Source organism: Talpa europaea, assembly GCF_964194135.1.
Source record: "Talpa europaea genome assembly, chromosome: 12".
NCBI classification, from domain to species: domain Eukaryota; kingdom Metazoa; phylum Chordata; class Mammalia; order Eulipotyphla; family Talpidae; genus Talpa; species Talpa europaea.
This window is the reverse complement of record NC_140079.1, coordinates 71,955,436-71,973,687: the sequence shown is the minus strand read 5'-3', so window position 1 is coordinate 71,973,687 and position 18,252 is coordinate 71,955,436. Positions and strand designations below refer to the sequence as shown.

Sequence of the window (18,252 nt, the reverse complement as noted above, 5' to 3'; positions counted from 1 at the left end):
CTTCAAGGCTGAAATAACACTGACATGACTCAACTATCTGGAGTGCAAAACAGTCCTAAATAAGGGGAGATGTCTTCATTCAAAGGGCCCTAGCTCAACACATGGACCACCAGAACTATCTGGAACTTGAACAGGCCCCTCCTAAGGAGAGGTGTCTTTCCTTAAAGGCTCTATCCCACCAGAAGGCATTTACACAAGCAGGCCCTACCTAAGGGCACTTATCCTCACCCAGAAGTCCATTTCCCAACACCAGCACTCACCTGAATGCTCTGCTGGTACTGCATCTGTAAAGAGCCTTGGGCAGAGGTAGAAACATCCAGTCCAGATCCTCCTTCCACTCGCTGAGAAATGAAGTTGTTCAAAGATCTCAGGGTTGATAGGACGGTGGTGTTTTCCCCTAAGTCTTCCATGGCATCTGCCCTTCTGGAAGAAGACAAGGGAGGGATCAGAGCAAGCTTTTCATGTGCCACCAGTTCTGACAATGTCCAGTCATGGGGTGCCTCTGAGGAGCATCTCAATGTTAACTATAATTATGTGGCAACAATAACATTAATAAATGTACTACTATTTTCAACCAGGTAGCAAAAAGATAGCTTTGAGAAGTTAATTGAGTACCAGGACTGAATCTGCGCACCCTCATGTGTCAACTGAGGATCATGAAACCCACTTTGCAAAGTTGCTGAGGAGTCCAGTGTCCATAAGAAGTCTTCAAACACAGATGGCGCAACTGTTACACAGTTTATCACTCTGCTTGTACTTTTACAAAGGACATCTCAATCTTCACCTCAGGCATATGAATTAGGTCTTTTCAGAAATATTTTAGAGATGATGAGAATGAAGCTCCAAAAAGTCAGAGTTGAAATTAGAACATGGGTCTGTGAGTATGCCCCACAAACCACCAAATGGAAGGGCTAAGGACAAGCGGTAGCAAAGAATATACGGCACCAAACCTGTGCTTATTTTGACTGGAATGGGATGGAGTATCCGCGGCCTGTGCAAGCAGAGCCTTATCTTCTGTGGGCCACAATTTAGCTGCCCCTCCCCCTTCATACTCTAAATGAAAAAAGGATAGGAAGAGTGATCAGATGGAGCACTCTACACGAATGTGGCTAGCAGACACAGGCCTGCATGGCAGGAGGTAGCAGAGTTCTGCTCCAGAAAGCAAATCCTTTCATCTGCCAAGAAGTAGACAAGGCCATACTCTCCATCCCATGATGGGAAATTTAGCCAATATATCCGCTTCTCGAGATGCCATCCCTGACAAGAATTGAAATGCTGGATACAATAGAGCGAAAAGAACACAAAGACACAAAGGAACTAAGCTGCCCCATAAGGGATGGGATATGGTGGCAATTCAAACTCCATCCTCTTTACCCAAGAAACTCAAAACTTCCGGCAGCTTAAGCACTGAATCCCAACTGCTCTCAACAGAACCCCTAAACTGGAAGTCCAGAGCACACTGCCTCTCAACAGCACTTCTCATCGTTGTCAAAATGTTGAAACCTGCAGAAACTACAGGGTAACCATCACCCAGCAACACAACTGCACAACGCCATGGCTACCATTAAGTTGACCTCATAAGTTCACGACATGCCTTTTCTGTTTTCTCAAATTCACACTAAGTATGAACGCCAGTCCCCATTCTGCTAAGTACCAGCAAACTGTACGACTCCGGGCAAGTCACTTTGCATCCTTCCCAGATTTCCTGAACTGCAAAATGGAAATGGTAGCAACTTCCACGTTTCTCTCAACTGAAGAAGAGGTCAATGTACGGATCAGCAGCAAAGGGCAGTTCTGGAGAGAACTTCTGTCTCCAAGACTGTCTCAGGGGAGCCACCTGCTTCGCGAGGACCTGTGACATTCTCTGCCCTGGCGCTCTCCTGCCCTCGCGATCACTGACCATTTCCAGCTGCTCCTCTTAGGACAGGAAACCTGGGGAAGCTGGGGTGCAGATGCCGGTTCAGAACAGAGGACAGGGCACTCAGAGGAGGGGCGATCTGACTGAGACCCGCCCATGGTGACAGAGTGGGGACTGCAAGGGGTCTCGGGGATGAAAAAGGGGGAGCGGGGACGCCGGATCAGAGCTTGCAGCGCGGGAATAGGCGAAAGGGGCGGCATCTGGTCCCGGCGGGCAACCCCTGCACATGGGCAACTGCCCCGGCGCCCCGGCCCCAGCTCCCGCCCCACGCCCCGCGCTAACCTCGCCGCCCGCCAGTGCCCGCTCGCCGCCGCCGCTCAGATCTCCCTCCCTGGCCGGCGCCCGCGTATCGCGAGACGTGCGGCTACGGTATCGCGAGATCTGGGTGGATCCGGACGTAAAGCGCCGCACTAGCCCGCTGGCTGGTCCGCAGGGTTCCGCGAGGTTCCGGGAGCTGCCGACCTGGGTGGACCCGCCCGGTGCCGCCTGGGAACCTGAGGCCGGCCGGCGGCATTAACGGGGTGTCCCGGTCTAGCGCGGGACGGGCTTCCAAGGAGGCGGTGGCGTCGCACCGTGTGGTGTAGGGAGCACCGCCCAACGGCGGCCTATCAGGGCCAAACTTTGTGCGCTCTTAACGCTTCCCCCTAGCCGCGCCAGCACCTCCTGGCTCGCCACGTTGTTTTCCTCGGGGCAGTTTCCTGTGCTGGCAGGTTATCTTCCTAGTGCCCGGTGAGCCCGGTTCTCTAGGCCCACAAACAGCGGCTTCCCAGGACGATGCGACCTACTTTCCTCTCCCGAGCTTGTCCGAATTCTCCTCCTCACCTGTGCAGTTCCGCGGGGGATAAGCGCTGAGGGTCAGAACTCCCTTCTTCCAGGGGACACAATGGAACGAAATGGGATGGGGAGAGGGAGAATGCGGTGGAGGTTGAAAGGAGGGGGATACGCTGGCCTTTGTTTTATTGTTGTTTTGTTTTGGGTTTTTTTTTTTTTTTTTTTTTTTGGTCAGCTGAAAATAAAAGGTCTGGCTTGTTCTGGGATCCGGACTAAGACATAAGATCGTGATGGAGATTCCGGGGTATCTGTTCTCCCCCCCCCCCCCTCGCACTGGTCCTTAAGATTTAATCATCATCACAGTCAATGAATACTGAGCCCACCTCCAGGAAATGGCTTTGAAAAAAACAGATTTCCTTCAATTCTACAAATCTTAAGTAATACAATCTGCATTCATAAGTAATATAATCTGTATCTGCCTGGTGTTCTCAAAAGAGTAAAAAATTAAACGAACGCACCACATTGCACTTGCTTTGTCAATTAGCTTTAGGGTCTTGGAGTATTACACCAACAAATTCAGCAAAAGCCCAAGCACACACAACCCAATGCCTTCCCAAATTGCCCTGGGAACTCCCGCTGCTTGAGGAATGAATGCCTTTCCAGATTACTCACCAGAGAGATGGAAATTCATCCCCAGATTGAAATTTCAAATTTTTCTAAGTAATTTGGCCAAAATAACTGGAAAACGTGTTCTTGGTGGAAAGTTGTTCTCTTTAATTGCCAACTGTTTGTAAGCTGGGAAATTTACACAGGGATGTGTGTGTGTCCCTCTCTCCTTCAACATACCTCCATCCTTCTATCTTTGCCTATTTCCCATAACTTCCTCTTCAGTAAATCATATCACAGGCTGTTTCTTATGGTAGATTATGGCCATTGAATATATTTCTGTCATATCTTATCAGTTAAAAAAAAAAAGACTCCCATTTGTTCTGCCTGCTGCATCTCCCAGGTTAAGCTCAGTTCTCCCAGTCTCTTCTGGAAAAGAGCTCAGGCTACATTTGCAATGAAAAGGGACCAATAATGTAGAAGAAACCCTCAGTCCTCCAAAGAACCCTTCACTCCTCGGTACTGTGTGCCCAAGAGGTACACCTCTGAAGATTCTTTCCTGCTGGCCTCAGGTTTTACAATCCTTGTGTTCTGGAAGTCCTCTCTCAGCCTCTTATGCAACAGATGGCTCTGACTCCCAGCCCAGGTTTTACAAAGAAATGTCCCCCCAGGGTGAAGGATGTCTGGAGCTAGGGCCAGGAGAGACATACACAGGCTAATGAGTCTGTCGTGATCAAGGTCACGGATCCCTGTGGCATTGGGTGCCATGTCACTCAGAATCACATCTGCTTTCCCACCAGGAAGCAGCTCTCCAATCCTCTGGAAGGTTCTTGGGTCAGTCACATCAGCAGGGCACAGAAAAGTTGCTCCTTCCAGAGGGAAGATGTGAAGAAGATCGACCCCAAGCACAAAGCCAACAGGAGCCTTGGGATCTAAGAAAGAGTGGATGCATTATTTATTTACACCCTGAATCTTCCCACAAAAATACAATCATAGAAATAAAGTGAAAACTAAAAAAAAAAAAGAGCTCATGTGCAATAAGTGGACATGAGACTTCTCCTACTTTCTGCATATCCTACAAAACAATGTGTGTGTGTGGGGGGGGGTCTTCTGCAGCTGAGGAAACTGAAGCCCACAGAGGAAAAATAACAGTACCAGAGTCACACCTGAGTGATAAGCAGACCAGAGCCACACCAGCACTTGATTCCTACTCTGATTTCATTTCACTCCCTGAGGCTTGCTCTCATGAAAGGGTTCTTATCGCTGAGTAGTCTATGATAAACTAAATAGGAAAATACAAGTGTCTCTGGACTAAGTCAACAGACCCATTCTGCAACTTTATCCAATTTCTTTCCATCAGAAACAAGCCAAGAGATGAGAAAAATGGGCAGATCCAAAATAAGTTACAAAAAGTGATCCTTGCCCATATTTGAAAAAGCTATGAAAAGGTCCTCCCTGGTGGCACAGAGGTTAAAGTCTCAGCTCTATCAAACTATTGCCAGCCACTGCAACATTAGTTCAACCCCAGGCCAGGGAGCTGACCCACATGGCACAGCAGGCCTCTCCTGTCTTGCCTGCTGCTCCCCTCAGCAGTGTATTTCAGTTCATCCGCCTGTTCTGCTCCCCACTCTGTCTCTGGTGAATCCTCTCACCCCCCAAACCTCTGATTTACATCCCAGTTTTTGTATGCATAAATAAAATATATACAAAAAGATATGAAAAGACGTCTGATTAACCTTACTAAAACAAGATGTCCTGCCTACACAAAGCTGTCCCCAGTTCCCACTCCCCTCAAGCTGCAGCTACATTCAAAATCCCTTAAAGCCCCTTTATCACTGGCCCAGGTCTCCCATCTCTGTATCACTTCCCTGTACTGAGGACCTTTGTTCTGATGACAAATGCCAGAGTTGGTAAATTAAGGTGGTAAGTTACAGATCTGCTAAGTAGTTAGATAATACAAAGACTTGGGAGGGAGGGGGCTATTTTATTTTTATCTCAAGAATGGAAGTCCAGGTATGTTGCAGAGTACCTCACTGCAAAGGTGAAAACTCAACCTTCAGCCCTGGAAAATAGGACATCTCAGATTTCTTTTTTTCCTTTAACACCCCAGGCCTTACTACCTCAAAGTGTGCACTAATGGTGTTGGTTGCGTTTTTGCAACTTTTGGGAGGAAAGAAACTAAGTCAGATTATCCACACACAACTTGCTTCTACCACTTCTTGCCTACCAGGTAAACTTGGCCATTTTCTTGCTTGACAGTCCCAAATATATTTATTTATATTTATTCTTTTGGAGAAAAGAGCAATTAGAACATGAACTACTATCAGTTGTGGATATTAGCAAAACTACTAATAATTTCTATAGATAGGCTCAGCAGTGGTTAAGAGGAACTAAAATTCCTGACATAAATTCATTCATTTAGTCAACTAATAGTAATTGAACTAAATAAAAAAAAAAAAAAATCAAGGAAAGTGTTAAAACTGACCTAGAGCCTGTGGAATCCTAAGACCAGCAATGAGGCTGGTGAGTGAACCGAGGGACCAACACTTCTGGCTCTGACTGCTAGCAGGCCACTAAATTCCTATGAACTTCAATTTTCCCATCAAGAAGATGGACACAAATGTCCCCAATCTCGAGAGTTTGGAAGAAATCTTTGTGAACTGTACCATTCTGTTTAAATTAAGTATAACACAGCACTCTCATACTCCTCACAGCACTGTGCACATCTGAAAGCAACCCAGAGTCCAAGACAAAACAGGTTAAACACCCAACAGTACAAAAGCCAACCAGAACAGTAGGCAACTGTTTAGCTAAGTTGGAGAGGTAGCTGGTTTATTATAAGGGAACTTTTAATATAGAAAATCTTTGGCAAAACCCCCAAATAGGAAACAGATAACTTGGGTTGAGAAAGAGTGGAGACCCTGGGGGCTGGGGAGAAGGAAAGTCTAAGTAAGACCCATGAAACCCAGGCATCCAAAAATCAGGACCTGGAAACCTCTGGGGACAACTCAGTGGGAATGTCAAGGAAAAATGTCAGTATCATTATGTGATAGCTCCATAAAAGCTCTAAATTAGCAACAAGTATATGATACAATATAATTTTCTAAAGAGTAAGAAAGTGTACGTATGTACTTATGTGTGCAAAAAACATTCTTTAAGGATGTACACTAACATATTAATGTACATGTATATCACTGTGGTATGATTTGAGGTGACTTTCATTATACTTTTTTTACCTTGTCTTTCATTTGGAAAATATATTTTTATCATCACTACTAAACAACCAACACAGAGGTTGGTGCTTCACAAAGTAGCTCAGCCACTCTGTGTCCTCTGTGGTGGAGGACAGCTGGCATGTGTCTGCAGACTCTTGGTGGTCAGAAGGCCTAAGAGCAGCGTGGAAGCCCCACCTGTGCCTGCAGCATTGACTCGCTGCACAGCCACCTGGCTCCACGCTCCAGGAGCCGCCCCACAGTCCAACACCCGGAAGCCAGGTTGTAGGATTCGGTGCTTCTCATTCACCTCCAGAAGCTTGAAGGCACTTCGACACCGATAACTCTCCACTTTCGCAGCTTTCACAAATGGGTCCTTCAGATGCCTGCTCAGCCACAGGTGCTCCGCGCCGGTCCTACCCCTGTAGTGACTGCTAGTGGTATGGAACCTCTGGCGCAGGAGGGAAGCACATACTAGTTTCAAGAACCTGATGAGAGAAAAAGAAAGCAAACAGGTTGGCATCAACAGATAAGCAGATTGCAAGCTCAGTGGGGTTCTCAGTTCAACCCACACATTTTCAGAGATGGGCCAAGGAGGTCCAAGAGGGTAAGTGATTCTACAAGACCATACAGCCAGGAAGCATATGTTATGATCTGAATTGTATACCCCCAAATCCAGATGTTTAAGTCCTAACTCTCAGTAACTCAAAACATGTCTGGCCTTTAAAGAGGTAATTAAGTTAAAATGAGGTCTTTAGCTTGGGCCCTAATCTGACAGGTGTCCTTATGAGAAGCCATCAAGACAGATACACACTGAGGGAAGACCACATGAGAACAGGGGAGAAGGCAACTGACTATAAGTCAAGGAGAGAAGACTCAGAAGGAACCAGCCCTGCCAAAACCTTGATTTCAGACTTCCAGCCTCCAGCACTCTATGAAATAAATCTCAGTTATTTGAGCACACTGGTTGATGGCACATTATGGCAGTCGAAGCTGACTCAGACAATGGGTATCTATCACTTAGCCAAGAAGCAATTTTTCCCCTGGAAGTTTTCTTTAGAAAGCAAACTTAAACACCAATGATAGCTTGTTCAAATCAACCAAAATTTTCCCAGCACTGATGAAACTAATTAAAATAGATTCTTTCTCATCTAGTGCACATTTCCCCTGGATTGAGAGACTATGAAAACCCCCGAAGTTCAAGTCCTGCCTTGGTTACTTAGTTTCATGGCTTCTGTGGCCAGCACAGACCCTGGTCTGTCATTGTCTTAATAAAATTGACTTCAAGGGGGCTCCCTGGTGGTGCAAGGGGTTAAGTCTCAGCACTGTCAAGCTATCAGCAGTCATTGCAGCATGAGTTCCATCCCCCACCAAGGTAGTAGCCCACATGACCCAGACATCTCCTGTCTCGCCCGCTGCTCCCGTCAGCAGTGTATTTCAGTGTATTTCAGTCAATCTGCCTGTTCTGTTCCCCACTCTGTCTCTGGTGAATCCTCTCACACTCCCGCACATCTGGCCTGTACCCCGGTTCTTGTATGAATGAATAAATAAATATTTAAAAAAATAAACTGACTTCAACCAATGTGAATAGTTGAGAGGCAATTTCTCTGGAAAAGTTTACAGACTGGCCACTATGCCAGGCATCGTAGCAGCTATCCAGACCTCCCTTCATTTTAACTCTCAGAACAATCCTCCAAGTTCCATGTTTTTCTAGTGAGAAAATTAAGTTATCATTATCCCCGTGGCTCCAGGCTTACCACCACAACATGTTGACAAGATTGCAGACAACGACTGGAAGCGCTGTTAAAGGGGCCTCTCGGGAGTAACAGGAAGAGGACAGAGTGGTCCAAGGGGCAGAACTGAGTCCCGGGCTAAGGGGAGGAGTGGAGAGTGGAAAGAGCTGCACACTCCGAGCCCACCTGGTTTGGACAGCTGACCTCTCACACCCGTCCACCTCCTCGAGTCCCCGCATCAGCTTCTGTGCTCAGAGCCGCGTACCTGCAGGCCTGCGGTGCTGCTCTCAAGCTTCACCTCCACGGTCACCTCATGGGTCCCGTCCTCTTCTAACGCCCTCTCCCAGCTGGGTCACCTCACCGCCCTCCGCTTTCTAAAGCCCTTCACGGGCCCCTCGGCAGCTCCCCGGGAGCCCCGCCGACTGCTCATGGTCACCGGGCCTTCAGTATCCCCCGTCAGCCCGCCAAGGCCGCGGCGGGCTCAGCGCTCATTCTCACCAGAAAGTGGGGCGGCGCGGCACCCCCGACTCCCCCCACCCGTGCAGCAGGCGTTCTTCAAACGCCTCAAAGCCCCGGCACCCGCGCACTCACCCGGCCATGGCGGCCCCGCTCAAGCTCCCGCCGCCGGAAGTGCCGGCCGCGCTTCCGGTCCGGCCCCCGCCCCCGGAAGCGGCTCGCGGATTCGGAGGAGCGCGCGGGGCTGCGTACTCGGGTAGACCGAGCGGTGCCGGCTGTGCGGAGGCTGCGGGGACCCGCCGGGGTCTGGTGAGTTGGAGAGCGGAACGGAGAGCGGCGGGGCCGGAGAGAGAGTGAGAGGAGGTGGAAGGAGCTAGTGCCGGACCGGGGCGGGCACACCTGGGGGCACCGGACCCCTGGGTGGGACGGCTGGAGAATTGCATTTTTCGGGAGCCCACGTCTGAAAGGTCCATCCAGGAGCTCTACGTGCCTAGGTCTCTGGTAACAGGCCCCAATTTACAGATGACTGGATTCAGGGGCCACTTGGGTAACCTGTGGGCCTGCTCAGTCCTGTTGCCAGCCTCCCAGCCCCTCGGGTAGACTATGGGACCAAGGCGCCTGCGGAGGGGAGCTGGAGGCTAACTACCCCAAATCCAGTAGATCGAGGCCGGGGTAGACATGGACTTGGGCCTCCAGCATTTCTCCAGACGTCACCCTCAAGAGGTGGTTCTCATCTATTCCAGCAAGAGGACCTGGCGGCAATGGTTCTTCTGAGTGCCAGGTTCTAGAGCAGCAACACTTGTGTACAGTGTATGCACTCCTGTCACAGAGGGAAAAAACTAGCCAGGTCTCACTGGGTGGTCTCACTTTCAGGAGTCATGCATTCCTTGAAAATCTGGAGGTCTGCAGAGAGGCAGAAGCCAGATTCAAAGGCCAGAAGAAGACCCCACTGATGAAAAGGCCAAGGCCAAAGACTGACCCTATAACCACTGGATAAATTGCATGGCTAGGGGGCTTCCTGGTGGCACAAGGGGTTAAGCACAGCACTGTGAAGCTCTCTGTAGCACAAGTTCCATCCCCGGCCATCCAGGGATCTAGCCACATGGCGCAGCAGACCTCTCCTGATTTGCCCGCGGCTCCCCTCAGCAGTGTACTACAGTCAATCTGCCTGTTCTGTTCCCCACTCTGTCTCTGGTGAATTCTCTCACCCCCCACACCTCTAGCCTGTACCCCAGTTCTTGTATGTATAAATTAAAAAATCTTAAAAATAAACTACATGGTTATTTTGGTGCTAGTTGGGCCTGGGGGCTGGTCTGCCCTCCTACTTCTGGACCTTGGCCAAGAAAGTGGAAACACCCCTGTGCTAAGAAGGGGGTAAATGACAGAGTGGCCATCACCAGACCTGCTACATCGGCCTGGCAAAGTGGGCACTAAGGCCTGGTTCTGAAGGCCAGGCCTCTTTCTAGCCCAGAAAATCATCTGTTCCACCTGCTACAAGGCAAGCTATTCATATCTAGGTGGAAAAGACCTTGGCTTTCATCCCTGCCTTTGAGAGCACATTTCCAATCCACCTGGCCTCTGCCACCACTACAGTGCACAGGTTTTCCTCCATACCCCATCCACTCCTGTGCTAAGCTAATCAGCCCTCTTGCCTTCTTCATAGAACTCACTGGGACCATGCGTCCTTCCAGACTGTACACCTTGGTTTTAGTGATACAGCCTTCAAGAGTTCTCCTGGGCATGAAGAAACGAGGCTTCGGGGCTGGCCGGTGGAATGGCTTCGGGGGTAAAGTCGAAGAAGGAGAGACCATCGAAGACGGGGCCAAAAGGTGAGGGAGAGATAGCCTGACCTTGGAACTAGTTTGCACACAGAAGAACCATAGAGCCAACCCTCGATGTCACCACTTAGACCTGTGTGACCTAGAGCATGTGCATGAGCCTCAGTCTCTTCATCTGACAAAATGGGCATAACAGTACCCACCTATAAGGATTATCAGGAAGATTAGAGGAAACAGTGCACATAAAGACCTGGCACAGTGCTGAGTACATGCTGGTGTTGCTGTGTGTGCCGGTGGTTTTTGGGTAGATTTGGGAAGCTGCTGTGCATGTGGCTTGCATTGGGAAGTCCTGACTTCCCCTTTCTAGCTGCAGGACTGGTCAGCCACTCCATGTATTCATTTGCTCAGGAAACTGATGACGAATGTTTGTATCAGAAACCTTTCGCACAGTCTCAATTACTTCTCAAAACAACTAGCTTCACGTTAGGATGGAATGAAGCCCAGAGACAGTGAGCAGCACACCTGAACAGATTCCTTGCCCTTTTCACTCCTTGCAGTCTTGTTGGGATAAAATGGGATTGTGTGTGTGAAAGTCACAAACTACTACATAGACCCTTAGGACCTGCTAACGTTACTCTTATTCTGAAAACAGTTGGCAACTGTAAGGGCAGGACTGGACACAGTGCAGGTTTTCTAGGATCCCATGCAGACCAGGTAAAGGAGGAGTCAGAGTCCTCAGTGGCTTCTGCAGGTCTTTTATTGGGATTACCAGGTACACGCAGGCAGGGGTGCTGGGGGGCCGGGATACTGGCAGGCCTCCCAGCCCCCAGCAAGTCTTCACTCTATCTGGGCTCTCCGGCCTTCTCTTGGCTTCTGCTTCTCTTGCTTCTCTCTCGGCTTCTTGGCTTCTGCTGGCGTCCCCGTGACGCCGCCCTTAAAAGCACAGTCTTAGCCCAGGTGAATCCCATCTACCTCTGCCTACACCCTATTCCAGGTGCCCGCCATCCGGCATGCATTCAGGACCGCAAGGATCCATCATCTATCCTGTTGGCGGGAGGGCAGAAAAGCCTGACATCTCTCCTTACCCTACAGCAACCTTAAGGCCACTTCCTTGGAGAGGAGAACAAATCCCCAAATGCATGTTACCAGTGTATCTGGAAGAGAAGAAAGCTGGGGGTGCCACAACCCTGTGGCTTTCTAGTTTGGGGTCTTTTTATAATCACATGAGCACAGCCCATTATAAGAAATGTTTTATACTCTGATATATTGATACCATTAAGACATGAAAATGCTCCAAAATGATAGTCTCTGTGCCTGTTTTGTTTTTTTTTTAAACTTGCCAGTCACAATATACTCCGTTGAATTCATGGTACATGACAGGGTCACAGCCCTTAATTCAAAAAGCTTTGCATGTCATGTGCCTCACATGCACCTTCCCTCCTTGGCCTGGGACCAGGGCTACTGCCCTGCTGGTGCCTTAGTCATTCCTCCTGGCAACTGCCAGGAACTGCAGCTGGTCCTGCACTGGAAGGACTCACCTGGAGAAAGCCTAGTCTGGTGAGCATCCCCTGCCGCATGAGCCATGCTGGAGGTATACTGGGTGCAGAAGATACAGAAGGGAAATGGACAGAAGCAGGTGGGCGCCAGAGGTCTGCTCTTGCCATTAGAATAGCTGTCCTACCCAGACCATTAGGTTACTGATGTTTGAAACATCCACCACCTAAGCATTGCTCAGTGGCAGACACTGAAAACCTCTTTATTTCTCTGTCGCTTGTGAAGGTAATTTTGTAGGGTACAGAATTCTTGGTTGCCAGGGCAGGGGGTCCTTTCAACACAGTAACTATTTCACTTTATTCTCCATTGCTTGGTTTTTGAGAAGTTGGATGCAATTCGTATCTTTATTTTTTCCCTCTGGCTGCTTTTAGAATCTTTAATTTTCTGTAGTTTGAAGATAACATGCCTGGGAGATGCAGAGAGGGCCTATATCCTACTTACTGCCCTGAGCTTCCAGAACTGTGGGTGTCTGACATTAATATAGGGAGATTCTCAGTAATTATTGTTTCAAATAGTCCTTCTGTTTACTTCTCTTACATCTCTTTCAGTGCTTTTATATTATGTCCTTTTTATATATATGTACATTACATTATTACTCCTTCTTATACAGTGTATGCTTTCTCCTCTCATGTAGACCCCTTAAAATTCCCACCACCCATTCACCCCTGCATCACCTTAGTCCCTTGTGCTCTTCCCTCCTGTTTTCATCCCTCTCTCTCCCCCTGCCCTTTTTTTTTTTTTTCAGTCATTGTTGTCTGTGCTTTTCCATTTTCCTATTGCTGTATCTTCTATCACAGAGATTGCCTGCTCAGCCATGTCCCGTCTACTAATCAGCCCATCAAAGACATTCTTTCTCTTAGTGACTTTTATCTTTAGCATTGGTTCTTAGGACTTCCATCTCTGCTTACACTGCACATCTGTTCTTGCACACACTGAGAGCCCCTAGCATAGTGCTCACACATGTTTTATGTTCTCTGTCTAATAATCCCAGTATCTCTGCCATGTCTGGTTATGATGTTCTCTCTTAAAATTATTTGCCTTTTAGTGTGACTTGTATTTTTTTTTTTTTCCTTGATCTTTGGATAGTCTGGACCAGGTAAAGGAGCTTCTGTAAATGGCCTTTAGTGGTGTGGTGATGAGGTGTGGGGGAGGGAACATCACTAGTGATTGGGTCTCAGTCCTTCAGGGAGCCCTAGACTGTGAATGTCACAGACTTTCTCAGTTTCTTTTTCTCCCCACTTGGGTGGGACAGGCTGGCTGCAGGAGGCTGGAATTGGATGTTTCCCTTCCTGGGGTCTGTTAGGCTCTGATAAAATGGCAGCAGCTTAGGCTCTGGTTAACTGCGCCCTGAAGGCAGGCCTAGTTAGGAAGAGCTGCAGTGTTTCAGAACACTTCCTTCTCCTCCTCCTGCCAGAAGCTCAAGGATTTTTCTCCATTCGTTACTGTGGAACCTGGTCGAGATTTGGGAGGTAAATTTCACACTCTCGTGGGGGCCTCTTGGCAGGATCCCCTGGAGTTTCACAGTCTAGACTCATGCACACAAGCCTCCTGCATGTGCTCCGTCTCTGTTCAGCTTCGCCTCCCAGTGCTGGTTCCCGTGCTGGTTCCCTAGGTGTGTCCATGCCTTCTCTACTCTGCTGAGCTGGCACTGACCCCACTTTCCTGTCTGTCTCTTATCTTGGGGGCAGCATTTACATTCCCTCTCGTGGATCTCACAAGAAATGATGCTTCAGTCTGTTCAACTTTTTACTTGTTAAGATGGAGTGGTGACTCCCAAGCTCTTTCTATGCAGGAGTGGAAAGCAAAGTATCTCACCTTTTAGACATGCTATCAGATACATGTATTGCAGATATCTTCTGTAGCTTGTCTTTTTACTCTAAATGATATTTTGATAAAGTTTAATCATTTCTGTGTGATTCCGTATATAACTTTTTCTTATGGTTATCATTTTTAAGAACTCTTTGGCTGTCCCAAGCTTAAGAAGATCTCCTCCTGGTTTCTTCCCTAAACCTTTCAGAATGGGTTAGATCTTTAATCTCTCTGGAATTGATATGTTTTTTTTTTAATCCCACATAAATATCCAGCTGACCCACCATGGCTTGTTGAAAAAACCATGGTCCCACTGCACTGCAGTGCTACCTTGTCATAAACATATGACATAGTGACAAACCAAAGGGTTTTCTTTTCCACGGTTACCAGGAGTCCAAAGGCATTACATGACTGCATGGGTATAGGAATGAACTGGGCAGAGATGTGCAGTTGCTGTGCTGGGCTTGAACATGGATGGAGGGGACTAGGCCAGCTCTCTAGAACTTGCTATCTATAAGCAGAGGCCCCTGGACCGGCAGCCCCAGCTCCAGGTTCATTCCAGGTTCTGACCTTACCACAGATCCCAAACATCATAAAACCGATGACTTTGATGTTTGATATTCAGAATTATTCATCGCTTTATTATGTTGGTCGCAGTCACCCTCTTCAAGACTCTTGATTGCCCTTTGGAAGCTTCAGGCAATGGCTAGGGCTACAGCTGCTGCAGGGCCAGGTGCAGGCTTGGAGGAGGCTTCCTCCCAAACCACCCAGCTCCTGTTTGATACCTGGGCATCCACCAGGGTACACCCTTCCACAGCAGAACCTCTCGTGTGACCAGAGGGCATCAGTGGTTTCCATGTTCAGAAGCAGTGAGCTAGAGGGTCAGGGTATCGCCCCGCAGACACTCTCCATTCAGGCAGGGCTAGGCCTCACCCTGAGACTGAGGTCAAACAGTCAATATCCAGGGTCCAATTTAGATCAATCGGCCTTGGCCGAGTAGCAGGATGCTGGCTCTGAGGAGTCTCTTGGGAAGCCCATGTCCTCTCCCTAGGGTTATTCAGGTACTAGCTGGGGAGCAGCCAAGGGTCAGGCACTCTCCAACAGGACTGTTCTGCTACAGGTGAGGAGCAGGCGGAGACAGGTCAGTTTCCAGGGTTGTGTGCACTTCTGCACAGAGCTGCCCATAGGCTGCCAGCCCTGGCTGCCACCGCTTCAGAAGTGCAAAAAGGGGCTTCAGAAGCAAGTCTGGCATATCCTTTGTGCACGACCCTTTTGCCCATTGGTGTCACAGTTCAAGAACCAGGTTATTATACCCTCTTTACCCACCTCCTCACTTCAGATGGCCCTGTGCAAATCCCTCGGTGGAGTGTGCGCATCTTTCTGGCCAGCATCCCCGACAGCCCCGGGGTTGGGGAGGACACCGAGTGTTCAAAACTCTGTAAGAGAGGGCAAAGGAGGAACTGCTGAAGGGATCCCTGAGCAGGCCCAGGATGGCAGGGCCCCTCACCCACCTCCCTCCACTCAGCCAGAGGCTGAGCTGCTGTAGCTTTGTTTAATGTGTTACTCATCCTGTTCTCCATCTGCTGTCTAGGGAGCTGAGCATCATGAGACAATCAAACACTTTAGCAAAATCAACAGTGTCATCCTGCCTGTGAAACAAGATTAGCTCTGTCCCCAAGATTACTGATACTCCCTACACTGCCATATGCTCAGGGAAAATTTCAGTCAAAACATTAAATCAGTAGGTGAAGTTTTTTTAAAATCAAATCCACCAGCCTGCTGCCAGAGGGGTAGGGGCTTGCTGAGCGCTTCTATTACATTTAATTGGGGAGCTCTTTGCACCCCACAAATGAAAACACACCTAATTTTTAGGTCAAGTCTAATTGTAATTAACCATCTCCGTGAGTCAATTTTAGCTTTCAAAACCTCCACAGGCCTGCATCTGAAAAGCAGCAGATAGAGGGGGGGCCCGTGGGAAGTCAGAATGGACTCCATACTGGGGAAGGCATCCTTGTAAATAAGACCATTTAACCCAGCATGTGTATGTAAGGAGCAAAGTAGCCTCCTGTCCCTTATTACAGGCATGGAAATTTATTAAGTATGGTGCTCCCAACATAAGAGATCAAAGCTAAAACTATTTTTTTTTTAACATGCAACTATAAACGGTCGGACATAATTAGAACATTTTTATAGAAATGAGTAAATATAGGGTGATGGGGAAGTGAGCCTGACAGGACGAACAGTCTCCTGGCAGCAGCGGCTGCAGGAGTCCCGAGAGTCTGAGCCCAGTCAGTGTTCCAGAACGCGCTTCCGATGACTGAAGCAGCAGCACCATGACTGAGAAATTAGGGGTGTGGGGCGCACATCAAAGGTTCATCATGGGCTTTCTCCATAAATGAGCTTTTTAGTCTATAATACATAACTGCTGAGAAGCCACTTGAGTTCCTTGAGGTGCAGAATGTCACTGCTGTTGTGTGAAATGCACCTGTGCTTGCAGTTTTCTTTCAGGGCTGTACAAAGAAGAAAGATCAAAGGAAAAACATTGAAATGGTAGCAAGGGTTCTCTGGGTGGCCAGTCCATGAGTGTTTGCTAGATCCTCTACAGCGAACATGTAGTTCTGGAAATATCTAGAATGAGGGGCTATACCGGGTGAGTCAGTACTGCATGCTTCCTGTGGCCAGTCAGCCCTCACCCCCACTCCCTCAAGCAGAGCTGGTGGGGACAGGATCCTGAGAATGGGGGGGACAGGGTGCCAGACTGGCCCAAAGCTCTTTTCGCATGTAACCAACTATGGATGAGCTAGGGGGGAGAAGATGGAAGGTGTGTCCATGATGAACAAAATAAAAGAGCTCCTCCTCCAGGACTTAACAGCAGAAACCTGTGGCTTGGCCCCTGAGCTTAGCATGAGGCTGGAATGATACACCTATGGACAGAAAGACCTAGCTTTGGGGCCCAGAGCACATTTGAAGGGGGTGAGGGGTGCCCAGCTCTCCTAACCTCACAGGACACCTCCAAATAACAGCTCAGCCAGGCCTGAGCTGCTGCTACATGGTGCAAGGAGGTGTTGACTAGGTAGACCTATGCTTCCCAGCTAGTGGCTCAGCACACTCCTGACCTAGAATCTCTGAACCAAATCAATTTTCAAAAAAGGTACCCAGATAAATCCAAAGGTCAGCCAGGTGGGGAACTATTGGTGTATTGTAGATGATGTTTCCCCCTCGGGTTCCCAGGTTTCCCTGTGATACCTCGGCCCTTAGGTGTACATGTGCAAACACCCAATCCCCCACCCTCCTTGCACCGTTCTCAGGGCTGTGTGGACATGGGCACGTGCTCTGTCACCTTCTGTTCATCTGTCTCTCCACTCCAGGGAGCTGCAGGAGGAGAGCAGTCTGACCGTGGACACACTGGACAAGATGGGCCACATCGTGTTTGAGTTCGTGGATAAACCTGAGCTGATGGATGTGCACATCTTCTGCACAGACAGTGTCCACGGGACACCTGAGGAGAGCGATGGTGAGTCCTGGGACCTGTGCCTTCTCTCCACCACTGCAGTGAAAGTCGGGTCAGGAAGCCAGCACTGGGCAGCCCTGCCCTGTCACTCCCTCTCCGAGGGCACGGCCTCAACGCACCAGCCCCAGCCTTCTTCCCAGTCTGTAAATGGGCAGTGGTCACAAGAGTTAAGTACCAAGTACTGTTAAGTCCTCACTAAAGTCACCTTTGGGAACTGTGACTAGAAGCAAAACGATGTGTAAGGAAAGCAGGTCCTCGAAAAACATCAGTTTGCCCGGGGTTTCTTTTCCCATCAGTTATAATGAAAGGATGCTGAATAGGATCTGCTGTGTGTCAAGTTCCTTGCAGAGAATCCTGCAGTTAATTCCTCACCAGTCAGTGTAAACCTGGGTTGAATGGGGGTGCTCTTCCTTTCCACCCACTGCAGAGATGCGCCCTCGGTGGTTCCACCTGGACCAGATCCCCTTTAGTGACATGTGGCCTGATAATTGCTACTGGTTCCCCCTCCTGCTTCAGAAGAGGAAGTTCCAGGGATACTTCAGGCTCCAGGATCAGGACACCATCCTGGACTACACGCTTCGCGAGGTGGACTTCGTCTAAAGGAGGGACAAGGCAGGCTTCGGAGCCGAGTTGGGTGTGTTTCTATGTGGTAACTCGACTGGATGAAAGGAAAATAAATGTCTTTTACCTATTAAACGTCCTTCCCTGGGCCCCACCACAGCCAGTCCAGCCCTGACCTCAGGGAGCTGCCAGATGTGCTAGGCTTTGACCCTGGCCACTGCACCATGGGGCAGAAATGGGAGCAGAGAAGACATGTGCCTAAGAGAGGAGGGGTCAGCTTTCTGACTACCCCTAAGGTGAGGAGGGCCTGGCTTCCATCTGCTCAGTGCCCAGGTTAGTGCTG

At 49.0% G+C, this 18,252-nt stretch overlaps 3 protein-coding genes across 3 annotated transcripts in view; 1 reads left to right on the top strand and 2 right to left on the bottom strand.

The window, feature by feature from the left end:
* Positions 1-410, bottom strand: part of MAD1L1 (mitotic arrest deficient 1 like 1) — a gene marked incomplete at both ends in the record, with an annotated part of 349,706 nt that extends 349,296 nt beyond the window's left edge. The window contains one exon of the mRNA XM_084250129.1: positions 261-410. Coding sequence (XP_084106255.1) covers positions 261-410 — 150 coding nt within the window. The remainder of the gene's footprint in view (positions 1-260) is intronic.
* Positions 411-3,784: 3,374 nt separating this feature from the next.
* Positions 3,785-8,839, bottom strand: MRM2 (mitochondrial rRNA methyltransferase 2; the record flags this gene model as incomplete). Its single annotated transcript, XM_084250128.1, has 3 exons — positions 3,785-4,227; positions 6,706-6,995; positions 8,832-8,839. The coding sequence occupies 3 exons, from the start codon at positions 8,837-8,839 to the stop codon at positions 3,785-3,787; spliced, it is 741 nt and encodes a 246-aa protein (XP_084106254.1).
* Positions 8,840-10,373: 1,534 nt separating this feature from the next.
* NUDT1 (nudix hydrolase 1) lies at positions 10,374-17,956 on the top strand (the record flags this gene model as incomplete). Its single annotated transcript, XM_084250617.1, has 3 exons — positions 10,374-10,525; positions 17,206-17,351; positions 17,776-17,956. 3 exons carry the CDS (start codon positions 10,374-10,376, stop codon positions 17,946-17,948), a joined length of 471 nt encoding a protein of 156 aa, XP_084106743.1. The 3' UTR covers positions 17,949-17,956.
* Positions 17,957-18,252: the final 296 nt, after the last annotated feature.